General features: G+C 48.9%; 1 protein-coding gene across 1 annotated transcript in view; it reads right to left on the reverse strand.

Annotated features, from left to right (window-relative positions):
* HS3ST2 (heparan sulfate-glucosamine 3-sulfotransferase 2) overlaps positions 1-10,725 on the reverse strand; it is a 104,962-nt gene extending 94,237 nt beyond the window's left edge. The window contains exon 1 of the mRNA XM_033217760.1: positions 9,792-10,725. Coding sequence (XP_033073651.1) covers positions 9,792-10,276 — 485 coding nt within the window. The 5' untranslated portion in view covers positions 10,277-10,725. The remainder of the gene's footprint in view (positions 1-9,791) is intronic.
* Positions 10,726-14,243: the final 3,518 nt, after the last annotated feature.

The following is a 14,243-nucleotide window of genomic DNA, read 5'->3' on the forward strand; positions in this document are numbered from 1 at the left end:
TGAGATTCCAACACATTTCTTCTCATCTCAGAGTTCGAATTTTTCATAGCTGTGCTGAAACTGCCTTCCATAGTAGTTTCTGCAACTTTATCTCCATTTTGAGTTCATGCTTGGAATCTGGGCTTCTCTCTCTCTCTCTCTCTCTCTCTCTCCAATAAGATCTGTCTTTGTATTGCTTCCGAAAAAGCCCTTGTGCCACCATGAGGCCTTGCTTCAATGCCTACTCATCTCTCCATCAGCCTCAGGGTTGATCTGGGGTTCTTTCACCCAGCAGCAAGCACTGAGGCTAGGGGGCACCCTGAGCTAGCAGAAAGCCATCTCTCCTTAATTGACCATCTGCCCTATTAAAGGCAAGTTTGGGAAGCCCTGTCTTCATAGACACCCTCTACATTGCCTCTGTTAACAATATAAGGGAAATTCCAGGGACCATTTTCTGCAGTGGGTCTTCTTTTACACAGTTAAAAGCACACAAAGAAATTGCATTGTCTTCCGCTCTTGATCCAGTGAAATTAAACTGCCTGAGAAAGCAAAATTGACATCCTACCCTGCCCTGTGTGTAAGCTTCATGTCATGGTTTTTTTTGTTTTTTGTTTTTTGGTTTTTTTTTAGAAGGAGTCTCGCTCTGTCGCCCGGGCTGGAGTGCAGAGGCCGGATCTCAGCTCACTGCAAGCTCCTCCTCCTGGGTTTACGCCGTTCTCCTGCCTCTGCCTCCCGAGTAGCTGGGACTACAGGCGCCCGCCACTTCGCCCGGCTATTTTTTAGTATTTTTTAGTAGAGACGGGGTTTCACCGTGTTAGCCAGGATGGTCTCAATCTCCTGACCTCGTGATTCACCTGCCTCGGCCTCCCAAAGTGCTGGGATTACAGGCATGAGCCACCACACCTGGCCCATGTCATATTTTTATGCCTCACATCATGTTTTCCAGAATGGAAGAAAAGGTATTTTGCATCCTGAGATTTTACAAAACGGACACCCTGTCTCACATGAGCCTCGAAATTAAAATAAAGAAGAGCCTTGTGCCACTGTCTCATAAATTGCTGATTCTCTAGTGAAAACAACTTTACCTCTGACTTTTGTGACACTGACGCCTACAGATATATAACAATCTATGTAGACATGATAATCGTGGAGAATACTGCTGACTTTTCACCAGTAAGAATAATGAAGAAATCCATTGTAACCCTGTGAGTTTACATTGTTTTTTAAATGCCCACCACACCCTTGATTCAGGGAACCTGGTTCTTGGGAAGGCTACACTCCCTTGTAAATATTGCAGGTCAAACTCTCCTCTTAGTGCTCAGTTTTGTTCTGAGTTTTCTTTTGGCTCATCTCTCCCAATCACTAACACGTTAAAGAAACCTGAAAAGCTAGAAACAATCTCATTCTGTCACCCAGACTGGAGTGCAGTGGTGCAATTACAGTTCATTGCAGCCTCAAACTCCTGGACTCAAGTGATCCTCCCACATCAGCCTCTCAAGTAGCTGGGACTACAGGTGCATGCCATCATGCCTGGCTAATTTTTGTTTTTTGTTTTTTTTTTTAGAGCTGAGGTCTCCCTATATTGCTCAGGCTGGTCTCCAACTCCTGCGCTGAAGCGATTACCCAGCCTCGGCCTCCAAAAGTGCTGGCATTACCATCACACCCAGCCCATCATTGGATTTACTTAAGCCGAGTTTTCAGCAAATTCCAGCAATATTTCCCATAACGTCAGTTGTGTACCTCATCTTGGTAATTTTAGGTACTACACAGACCTACTAAATACCACCACATCACACAATGAAATGTATTATCTCTCCCTCTTCACCTTCATTCCTTCTGATTACATAAAGGAAAAACATCTCACATTGGTATTGATATTTCTTTAACTGCTCTTAGCAGTGTCCCCTAGTATCCTCTTTTAAGCAAAGATGGAAAACACTGTAGGCTTGGAACATTCCAGCCACACTAGAGAACAAAAATTCAATCACACTGTTTTGTTTTCAATCTAACTTATTTTTATGATCACTTTCTAATTATGGCAAGTGTTGCTGGTTTTCCATTTAGGGTGGTTTAAAATAAAGTTGCTTTTAAACAATATTTATTTTAACTATACTTGCACAGTATGCATTAGATTTGCAAATCCACAGCATATCTTTAGAAAGATACACAAAAACAGGTACCTATGGTTGCTTCTGGGAAGAGGAACTTCTTGGTTGAAAGATGAGGTGAAAAGAAAGGGATTCATTTTCTCTGAATATCCTTTGTCACTTTTGAATTGCACAATACAAATTTATTTTTTTCTGAGACACAGTCTTGCTCTGCTGCCCAGGCTGGGGTACAGTGGCACTATCTTGGCTCACTGCAACCTCTGCCTCCCAGGTTCTAGCAATTCTCCTTCCTCAGCCTCCCAAGTAGCTGGGACTACAGGCGTACACCACCATGCCCGGCTAATTTTTGTATTTTTAGTAGAGATGGGGTTTCACCATGTTGGCCAGGCTGGTCTCGAGCTCCTGACCTCAGGTGATCCATCCACCTCGGCCTCCCAAAGTGCTGGGATTACAGGCGTGAGCCACCACACCCAGCCGAATATCTTGTCTATTCTAAAATATATAAACTGAAGGGGAAAATGTGTTCTTTGTGATAAATTATAATTTTTAAATGGGTTATCTTAAGCAAAAAAATTAAGAAGGTCAGATGAGATGGCTGACACCTGTAATCCCAGCACTCTGGGAGGTCGAGGCAGGCAGATTGCTTGCGCCCAGGAATTTGAGACCAGCCTGGGCAACAAAACAAGACCCTGTCTCTAACAAAGGATTTTAAAAAGTAACCAGGTGTGTTGGTGCACCCCTGTAGTCCTAGCTACTTGGGAGGCTGAGGTGGGAGGATCACTTGAGCCTGGGAGGTTGAGGCTGCAGTGAGCCTTGTTTGTGCCACTGCTTGAGTCTCAAAAAAAAATTAAGAAAATAATAGTAGAGGTCGTGCTGGGCTTTGGCAAATGTCATGAAGGTGGCACAAGAATGTCTGAAATCTGAAAAAATTCTCCCTCCCAAATAACTCTGCCACCATTTGGAAAGCAGCATGAGCCTCCACCCAGATAGAGCAGACACTTCTGGCTTTCTCACGTGGGGAATGTTCATGGTGGCTGGTGGCCATGGGCACTGAGGTGAAGCCATTGTCAGCTCCTCTGATTTGAAAGCTTAGGAAGACACCCAATGGACCCATGCCCAGGAAATCCATGTGATGTTCGGGCTCCAGATCACCCAAGCCCAAACCTCTGTCTCATGTGCCCTGGAAAAACATACTTAATAATAATTCCCCTGTTCCCTGTCTTCACCTGTCCCCTTATCCCACTGAGAAAGCCGCTGGGAGCACAGCATTGAACCAACAGCCCAGCAGTGTAGCTTGACAGGCAGCAATTACCTCGGAAGCACAAGGTCATTTCCCCTCCCGGGTGGCTTTTACCCACCTTGTCAAGCTGTTTGTGAACTTCACAGTGATTCAGCCCAGCCATGCAGCCCATTAGGAGAACAAAGTGGCAACTGAGCCGGCCTACAGCAGCCTGGCCTACAGCAGCCTGGCACCGAGCCTGGCCCCGAGCCTGGCCAATGGAAAGCATTTGACAAATGAATGGATTAACCCGCACCGGAGTTAGCTCCAGTGGAGACAGTGAGTCCCACAGGTTTAGGTTGTCTGCGTGACTTATGAGTTCCCTTAAGGCTGACTCACTACCCCCCAAAGCCCCACCCCCCCATCACCTGCCCTGAGCCCTCACAGGTAGAGATGACCTCTCCTCAAGTCCTCCAGGGGATCTGATCAATAGGGAACTGTGTGCTCCCACTCCCTCCCCACCCACCCTGTCACTCAGTCATTCAGGAATGATTCATAGAGGTCTAACCAAAGAGAGGGAAGTTATTCTACAGCCTGCACATCAGATACACAGAACATTACCAAAGCGTTACCGAAGCATAAATGCAAGTAATAGCACCTGTTGGGCATTGACTATGCTTCAAATCCGTTAGGGCCCTTTGGATGTGTCCAGATATGCGTAAGGCACAGCAAGTGCCTCTGTACAGCAGGCCATGAAGGACATGCCCACCATCACATCTTATCTCCTGTGAGTACTAGCCCCACACCTTCCCTAATTTCAGGATAGTTGCTTTCAGGGAGATGGCATGGGTAACATTCAAAAATATAAAATGAATTCAGCTCCTGGACCAATCAGAAGAGAGCCCTGCTGGCTACAGAGATGAAGCAGGGTCTAGTCACTGGCTCTTTGGAAGATCCAGAAAGTCCAGGTTAAGCTGAGGAAGTCGGGTCTCCCAGGCAGAGGGCATTTCGGGAATCAGTATGGAAACATCCTATATCTTCAATCTAAGACACCATCAATCATAAGATACATGCTAATTTCGGAGATGTTAAAGATGCTTCTCAGAATCTCTCAGTGGTATCTTCGCATGTTCACATCCAAAACAGCCTTAACAATGTGTGTAGCTGGAAAGTACTGGGGCTGTGAGCATCTTCTCCACCGAAAATTCTCCTGTACCAAGTGATAGGGTTTGGCTGTGTCCCCATCCAAATCTCATCTTGAATTGTAGCTCCCATAATTCCCACATGTTGTGGGAGGGACCAGGTGGGAGAGAATTGAATCGTGGTGGTTTCCCCCATACTGTTCTCATGATGGTGAATAAGTCTCACGAAATCTGATGATTTTTTATGGGGTTTCCCCTTTTGCTTGGCTCTCATTTCTCTCTTGCCTGCTGCCATGTAAGACATGACTTCCACCTTCTGCCATGATTGTGAGGCCTCCTCAACCACATGGAACTGTGAGTCCATTAAACCTCTTTTTCTTTATAAAGTACACAGTCTTGGGTATGTCTTTGTTAACAGTGTGAAAATGGACTAATAGAAGAAGGCTTTGGGGTAAGCCTGTTCTTCATTGCAACCTCTTGCCAGTCCTTCTCAGCTCCAAGGGGAAGGGAAACCAGCTCTTCAAAAAACTTCCTTGAGCAATGACAGTTCTCATTGCCCGTTCTGAATATTCCTCCGTGCCTGACAAGAACTGTACATTTGCTGGCACTAACTATTATATCTCCAGCATGCTACAAGGCTGACAGAGTGCTGCAAGACAAATGGGGGGGTTATGGACTCAATGGTTTCATTTAATCATAGTGTATGATGTTTGCCTGGACCAAGACAGGGAATTTCTGTATAAAAGCCTAAGTCTGCATAGATGCTGCAATTGTGCATGCAGGTTCACGTGTGTGGGTGTGCACACACATGCATCTGTGTGCACACCCAGTGAGCACAGATCAGTCTGTTTCATGTGTTGATCAATTTGTTAAAAGATGATAAAACTGTCTGCATTAACTACTTCATGCAGGAGGCCCCTTACTTTCTGCCTTTGATTTTATTTTTTTCTAAGGTTTTGCATTTCCAGAGAATTGGGCTTTGCAATTAGAATATGATTTCTTGATTAAAATGAACTGGAGATCTTATTCTGTGATTTTTATTCTCTTTCTTACTTAGACTGTTGCCTCTGGGGCAAATATTCTGTCTTCTTTGCTTTGCGCCATCCCAAGAACATCATCGATGCTGAACAAATAAATAACCAGAGTTGTGAAGTGAAGGCTGAAATTTATAGAATAGGCTCATCTATCAAAATTTGGACACCAGAACACAGAGTCAATTATCACATATTAACTTGCTCTTGTTGGCATTTCAATGCGTTTAGAAAAGATACACTTCCTCCATACACGTTCCCCTGCCATACCAAAACACTAGCAAAATTGGGAACACTTCAGACATAACTCAGCTTTCCCTATGACTCTAAAAACTACTACACACAGCAAAGCTTATATCTCTTTTTAAAAGATGACCCTGAAGAGTCTATTTCACATCCAAGCTTTCTTAGAATGGAGGGCATCCTAAAGATAACCTTAGATTTGGAAAAGCATTTTCACGTAGTCTTACTTGATTTTTATAAGGTTGCAAAGCAGTTCAGACATCATTCCCATTTCGCAGGTAGCAAACTGACACCCAGATATGTGAACTGACTTCCTGTTAACATGGAAGGAGGGAAGGAAAGAGAAAAAGAATGGAGGAAGGAAGGAAGGAAGAGAGGAAGGAAAGGAGGGGGAGAGGGAGGGAACAAAGAAAGAAGGAAGGAAGGAAGGAAGGACGGAAGGAAGGAAGGAAGGAAGAAAGGGAGGGAGGGAGGGAAAGGAGAAGGAAAGAGGGAGGGAGGGAGGGAAGGAAGGAAGTGGGGAGGGAGGGAAGGAAGGAGAAAGGGAAGGAAAGGGAAGGAATAAAGACGAAAGTATGGAACTATCTTTATAGCAATTGATTAATTCTTCAGCCCGATTTAGTAACAGCAGCAGGGTCAGAAACTAATATTTTAAATACTAACAGAATTAATAGTGATAACAGGAGTGTTGTAGTAATTAGTAGCAATAACAGTGTAACATTACTGCCTTATCTTTATATGTCGTAGACTTTTCCGGGGCAATTTCATCTACAGTTTTGCATTTATTCTTCACAACAAGCTTCTAGGATAGTTACTACAGGTCCCATTCTATGATGAGGAAGCTGAGACTTGGGAGAATCACCTTTCTTCAAATCATACAGCACCTAGGTGACCACCTCTGGTCTTCTGATAGTGGGTCCTGTCCTGGTTCCCTCATCAGCCTGGTGTTGCTTTGCCCACTTGTCCAAGAAGCTAGGAGATGCCACCCTGCAGCTGTTACCTCGGGAAGGAAATGTGGGTGGGGGAGAACCCAGGCCAGAATACATAGTTGAGGTAAGCATCAGAGATGGCATTGCAGAAGGACAGCAAATTGGAAAGAACCCACTGCAGAAGGATGGGTTCTTTGGTGGTGGCCTGAACTGGACTTGTTCCCAAGAAGGGGATCAGGCTGAGGACAAGAAGGTGCAGACTCTGTTTCCTGGTCTCTCCAAATGATGGTGTCTCTCTGGCTATATTACCCGGCCTTCAGCTTTATCTCCATTTACCCACAGAAAGAAGCCCCTTCTTTGTGTTAAGGGTAAAGCTTTTGATTTTTCCACTATCCGGATTTCAGCCTCCTGACCAGGAAGTTATCACCAGGGGCTTTGATGTGGGCAGATCGAACTAAGATCCACACTGCCTGCAACTTTGCAACCCCCCCTTTGGAAAGCACAGTCCACTCCAATGGGTGCAAGTGTTCTTTGGCCATGTCTGCCCAGTGAACCCTGGCTTTATGATGGGAAGCTGTGAACTGACAAGACAGTGGACAGAGAGGGGAACATCCTATCACCCACCGTACATAGCTCATGGAATTCAGGAAGAAAGTGAGAACGTGGGTTTTAAAGGATTCCAGAAATCCCCATGATTTCTGCAGTTAATGCATATGACTTGGCCATAATAAAGAGAAATGTACATAAATGTTCTTTATATACAGAAAGATGTTCTGGAGGTTATGGAAACAGCATCCAAGTGGAGTAGCATTATCTTGCGCAGAAATGGCAATCCACAAGCTAAACACTTGACTCTAGGGGTGTGGATTTGTAACTGAAAGAAGCACAAACCACACAGCCCTTTCCTGACACTAGAGCCTCCCAGCTTTCCCGGTCAAGCAATGGGGAGAGGGCAATTACCATCAGAACTCTAAGATAATCTTTTAGAAATATAAAGTAGGAAAAGGTGGTAGAGGGGGAGAGGAGAGAGAAGCGGCGCTGTCAGCGTGCTTGATGTTAAATAAAACCTACCAAGACTCAGCTGAGAATTTTAGCAGAATCCAAATGTGCTAAAAAAAAAAAAAAAAAAAAAAGGCATGGCTCCCATCTCTAAGGTTCACAGCTAAGCTGGCTTAGAATCACACATGCCAAGCTTAAAAATAAAAAGCAGCCATCCCTGAAAGACAAGGGCTCCGGGATGGAAGCCTGAGGTATGCTGTTTGGTGGTGGAAGGAAGAGAGGGGAAGGAGGAGAGTCTGGGTTCAGGGTATAGGTATTTATCGGAAGGCACACTATCTGAAAGCCAGATGCTCAGAATTTTGCTGTTTTGCACTTAAAAGGCACTTCACATTGGCAAAAGGTTTCATAATGATCTTCAGATTTTCCATTGAGGAAATGCTGGCCTGCATTCGAATGTCATGGCTGACCCACTCCGGGCTCTGCTGTTCAATGTGTTTGCCTCCCCCATCCCGGGGTCTGGCTCAGACAGTGCCCACATGCACCTAGACGGGATGCCCATGAGTCATAGTTTGGAAAGCACAGCGGGCTATTGGCATTGGCACGAAGCCAGATCTGTCACTCTGTGCCACCATACCCTATTAACCAGACATAATGGTGCGGGGGCCACCCACAGGCTAGTTAGCCCCTGCTTGGCTGCAATGGGGACAGACTATGTGTTGGCTTGCTAAGGACGGTGCATGACCCACTCGTTGTCCCCACAACCACAACTATTGTGGGTCAGAGCTAACCTGCAAAGGTGCTAAATCAGGCCTGTGGTCCCCCTACTTTTGGTAAATCCAGGGCCTTCTGTTATAAGTCCAGTGGGGTCCTCTTTCTAATGAAGTTGTTCCTTGTCCAATATGCATATGACCTCTACTGCCTAAAGCTGTAGATAAAAATAGCAGATTTAGCCTCAGCTACTGTGTCAGCTACCATGTTACCCCTCCCCAACGTCATTACTATGCAGATGTTTCTAGAAAGTCTTCAAAGGGTCAGGCGAATGGTGAGAATTCTGTGACCTATGTGTTAACAGGGAGCCCAGACATTACACCCCCAAATGTGGGCCGATCCTACACTTCAGCACCATACAGGGCTGGGGAGGCAGATGGGCATTGAGGAGTGGATGCTGCCACCTTACAGAAGCTTTGGTCTGTGCCTTGACACCCCCGGTGGGGATCATTCTCCTCCCTGGCATGCATGGGCAGCATAGGCAGTCTATGCATTACTGGCTGCCCCTAGGACCCTCGCCAGCCTTCACCCACATGCCCACCTTCAAATTCCACATTTTGGCTGCTGGTTTAGAAGTATCACTTAACGTGAAGTGTCTTTTTTACACCTTTAAGGCACTTTAGAAAAGCCTTGGAAGGTATACAGGGCAAGAACTGTTCTCCTGCCCATTGGGGTGGATGAGAAAATAGAGGCTGATAGAGTTTAAGAAACTTGCTCAAGCGTAAGTGACAGACCCAAGACTCAAATCCAGGGCTCTTTCCACTACTCCAAGACCATCTACCCAGGGCCAGATCTACTGGGGATCTCAGTCCCGGTACAGTAGCAAATACCTGGGTTTGAGATTGAGACTCCCTAAGGCATCTTTCTTACTGGAGACCTCTGGGGATGCGCTGTTATTTGACCTGAACTCTGGGGACCTTTCCCAAACAGAGCCTTGCTGCAAGGAGTCTCTGAACTGCCTTCCCTTTCTCAGGGTCCTTCAGGTGCTGGGTACCAGCAAAGACCTACAGAGGGTCAGGATGGGGTCGTGTTCAGGCATCACAGGTCCTCGCCCGTCCCTTCCTTGAGCACCCTAAGGGCTGGTCACAGAGGGAGTTAGCCCTCCAGCTGGCACTTAGGTTTGACTGGAGATAATCCTTTTCCAACGACTCCGGTGACAACAGGGAACGCCCTCTGCAGTTCCAGAAACTGCCAGAAACTGCCCACTGGGAAGTTCTGGGTAAATTCTGCTATAGTCCCCCATGGCCCGACGTGTCAGCCTGAACCCATACAACGAGACGGGTTAAAAGAAAAATAAAACACAAGAGACGGATGGCTCTCCTGATGGAAGCGACCAGAGACCCGGCGCGCGGAGCTGAGCTCCTGGTCCTTACCTGTACCAATCCAGCCCGCGGCCGTAGTTCCTGTCAAAGAAGTGGGGCTCCGTGCCCAAGGCCCGCACGTCCGGGTGCACGCGGATAAACTCCAGCACGGCCCGGGTGCCCCCCTTCTTCACGCCCACAATGAGGGCTTGGGGCAGCCGCTTGGTACCCAGCTTGGGTGAGCCGGAGTGGTTGGAACCCGAGAGGCGAGGGGCGGGCACCGCGGCGGCGGCCGCGCTGGGAGCGCTGGGCTCGCTGGGCGTCGGCCCGGAGGGATCACAGGGGCGGGACTTCTGGAGAAGTTTCTGGCCGCCCGCGCTGGGGCCGCGGAGGCAGCGAGGCGCGCCCAGGAGGCGGCTCCGACCCAGGTCGTCGCAGCAGCACAGGAAGCTGTAACACAGGTAAGTGCAGGAGAGCGAGAGTGTGAAAGCGAAGAGCAGCCTGCGCGCCCTCCGCGGCTGAGGTGGCCCCGCGCGGCCCAGGACCCTATAGGCCATGGCTCCATGGGCCCGCGCCGGGGGTCATGGTTTCCGAGGGGGCACCGGCGGCGGAGCTGCTGTGGCCCTGCGGTCGCCTAGAGGGCTCGCGTGGCGCTGCCCCGGTCGCGCGGATCGGGCGTTGGGGGCGCCGTCTTCTCCGGGCGCTGCTGGCTGGGGTGCGCTCCGTGCCCCGGGATCCCGGGAGCAGCTGCTCCTCGGGGAACAGGCGGTTGCATTTCCAGCATCTCCCGGTCCTAGACGATGGGACTCCGGGCAGCCGGGCGGCTCGGGCGCTCCCTGGCTCTTACGTGCGCCGGGTTCGGAGCGCGCCCAGCGCCCGAAGCCCCATTCCTGATCCTCGGAGCGCTGCGCACGAAACGCTCGGTGGCGGCGCGGCTGTGCGGGCTGGCGGGTGGACCGAACGGTGGCGCTGGAGCGGGCTGCGATCTGGCTCTTCGGGAAATGCCGAGCGGAGCGCGCTGCCGGCTCTATTTAAGGAGTCGCCTGACGTCAGCCGCGCGGGTCCCCCGAGCCCGCGCCGCGCCCGGGGACCTGGCCCGCCCCCTGCGCCCCCACTCTCTTACCCCTCCCAGAAACATAGGACGCGGGCGCTCCTCAAGCAGGCCACTCCCTACGGAGCCCCAGGCCAGCTTTGGGGCGGTGAAGCGAAGGTGTCAAGACGTAGTACTCCTCCGGGAGGCTGGACAACCCTACCACGCGGGCCTCTAGACACCGAGGGACACGAACCCAGGTCGAGTTCGCGCAGACATCCAGACCAGACAGACCCAGATGCAGACGCAGGCACCCTGCCCTGATGCGCGGTCCCACCACCCTGACCCGCACACGCACGCACAGGCAAAGAAGCACACACGCCCTAGCTCGGGCACACCCCCACACGGGGAGAAGAAGTCCCCTAACCTGGGCCCAGATACACCGACAGGGACACTCCCCCAGCTCTCGACATCTCGCCAAATGGACACACACAGCCCGGAATCGGACACGGAGCGCACGCACGCCCAGGACTGGGACACGCGCTGTAGATCGGATGGGTGGAGGAGCCGAGCGTGAGTGAGATTCCGTGACTATTCACCCAAGCTTCTTAGCCTCCCGCACGCTGACTCACACTCCGGCGGCTTGCTCTGTCTCACACCTATGAGGCACGCGCACCCCAACCCATTGTCACCCCACCTCTCCCCGGGCCTGCCCAGGGAGCGAGCCCCAGAGCGGCAGACTCCGCGCCAGGAGGGTTCCTCTCTTAGCAGCCGCCGCCTAGCGGTAGACTGCTCCCCGGGGAGCTGTCCAGGGTACTGGAGGGTCGCCGAGGGCTGAGTGCCCAGGGCTTCTTCACGCGGAGACACTAGGAGGAGGAAACAGAGTACAAGGAGAACGTATCCAGGAGCAATTCCACTTCGAATGATTCCTAAGTGAATGCCCACAGGACAGTTCTCGGTGACCATGTCCAGAACAGGCTTAAGTGACGATCTCCAGTACTTCCCTGGGGTACCACGCTGGTACCTTGGATCAGAACCCTGCATCAGAACAGGCCTAAATGGCCATGGCCAAGAACACAGCTGAGTTGTCCTTCAACAACAATGCCAATGCCAATTCACCATGTCTGGGTGTTCACAAAGTGACCCCACCCCCCCCACCCCCGAGGATGTCTAGATGACCACCATCGCCCCCACCCCCATTGCCCCCACCCCAATCAGGTTATAACTGACTTCCTCCCTCAGGGCATAAACTGATCATTAGGTTCTGTGGATCTTAGCCCAAACCAAAAAATATTTTGTCCCCAAACCAGTCCCATCCCTGGAAACCTTAAACCAATTCTATTGCAGATAATAATAATAACTATCAACTTTTTATCAAGCACCTAGCATGGATTAACTGATTAAATATTCACCACAACCTATGAAGTTGTTACTATTATCCCCACATCACTTTGCTGTCTTAATTCTAATAGTAGCTAGCATTTACCGAGTGCTTGTTTTGTAGGAGTTATGCGCTAATCACTTGACATACACTACCTCATTTATCTTTGGAGGTAGGTATTATTGTAATTCCTAATTTACAGGCAGTGAAAGAAGGTTTTAACAAACATATACACAGTAACTGGCAGAGCTGGGATTAAATCCAGGCAGTCTGACTCCAAGATTCAAGCTCTTAGTTACAGCACTTTGCAGCTTCCTCACTTCCTTTGACCATTATTCATATAATTCCATCCTAGGCTCCTCTCCTGGATGTGAGCTAATTTGTCTATGTCTCTTCTAAAATCTTGCACCTGGGACTGCATGAGGAATTTCGGATATGGATTGGAAAGTTCAACAGGACTCTCACCTCTCTTTTGTAAGTTCTATTTCTAGTAATGCCGCCTAAAACTCCATCATCTTTTTATTGTAAATATATCATACTGCTGATATCTCAAACTTGCAGCCAAGTAACATCTCTAAATGTTTCTTACAAGTGCTGCTGATTAAGGCACAGCTACCCATACTGTGCTTGTACAGTGGGCCTTTTTGGACCCAATATGTAGGTCCTTATAGATTTGACTTGATTACATTTCATCTTGTCTCATCAGTTCACTGCTCCAGTTTTTGTCAAATGTCTATTTGAAGTCAAACCATGAGGTAGCTTTCATTTATTCAAAAAGAAAAAGTAGAAAGATTGTATCCCAGCTTTACCCTTTATTCCAGGTGTACTTTGGGCAAATGCACCCCCTTTTAGCCTCAGTTTCCTCAGCTGTAAAATGGGAAGTTACGATCCACCTTAAAAGCCTCTCAAAATTTAGATGTTGTGTAATTCTATGATTCCATTATCCAAAGCATGAACCACTCGCTTGGCATCATGTAATTTCCACAGTTGATCACAATTTAATTAATTCATCATTCTAATTGTTAATAAAAATGTCAAAACAAATATACTGAAAGGAGTTCTTCTCCTTCTTTTGGATGGGGGGAAGTGTCTCACTCTGTTGACCATGCTAGCATGCAGTAGTGCAATCATAACTCATGCTGCAGCCTCCACTTCCTGGGTTCAAGGGATCCTCCTGCCTCAGCCTCCTGAGTAGCTAGGACTACAAACATGTGCCACCACACCTAGCTAGTTTTTAAATTTTTTGTAGAGATGAAGTCTTACTGTGTTGCCCAAGCTGGTCTTGAACTCCTGAGTTCAAGTGATCCTCCTGCCTCAGCCTCCCAAAGTGCTAGAATTGCAGACATGAGCCATAATGTCTGGCCTGAAAGGAGCTCTTATATATACTTTGAATAATTATTCACATCATGAACCTGCTATTTTTGTATTCCATTGTTAAAATTACAAGGTTAAATGTGGAGTCATCTGCTACGATGAGTACTATTTCCCTTAGAAAATAAAACATGAGGAGGGGGCGGAGCAAGATGGCCGAATAGGAACAGCTCCAGTCTCCAACTCCCAGCGCGATGACACAGAAGACCGGTGATTTCTGCATTTTCAACTGAGGTACTGGGGTCATCTCTCTAGGGAGTGCCGGACAATCGGTGCTGGTCAGCTGCTGCAGCCTGACCAGCGTGAGCTGAAGCAGGGCGAGGCATCACCTCACCTGGAAGCGCAAGGGGGAAGGGAATCCCTTTTCCTAGCCAGGGGAACTGAGACACACAACACCTGGAAAATCGGGTAACTCCCACCCCAATACTGCGCTTTAAGGAAACAGGCACACCAGGAGAATATATCCCATACCTGGCCGGGAGGGTCCCACGCCCACGGAGCCTCCCTCACTGCTAACACAGCCGTCTGCTGCGATCTATCCGCAAGGCAGCAGCGAGGCTGGGGGAGGGGCGCCCGCCATTGCTGAGGCTTAAGTAGGTAAACAAGCCGCTGGGAAGCTCGAACTGGGTGGAGCTCACAGCAGCTCAAGGAAGCCTGCCTGTCTCTGTAGACTCTACCTCTGCGGACAGCGCACAGCTGCAGTCCATTAGGCGAAAGAGCGGGGCCGTTGCAGACGCGAATG

This window comes from Trachypithecus francoisi, unplaced genomic scaffold (genome assembly GCF_009764315.1).
Source record: "Trachypithecus francoisi isolate TF-2019V2 unplaced genomic scaffold, Tfra_2.0 Lachesis_group10, whole genome shotgun sequence".
NCBI classification, from domain to species: Eukaryota; Metazoa; Chordata; class Mammalia; order Primates; family Cercopithecidae; genus Trachypithecus; species Trachypithecus francoisi.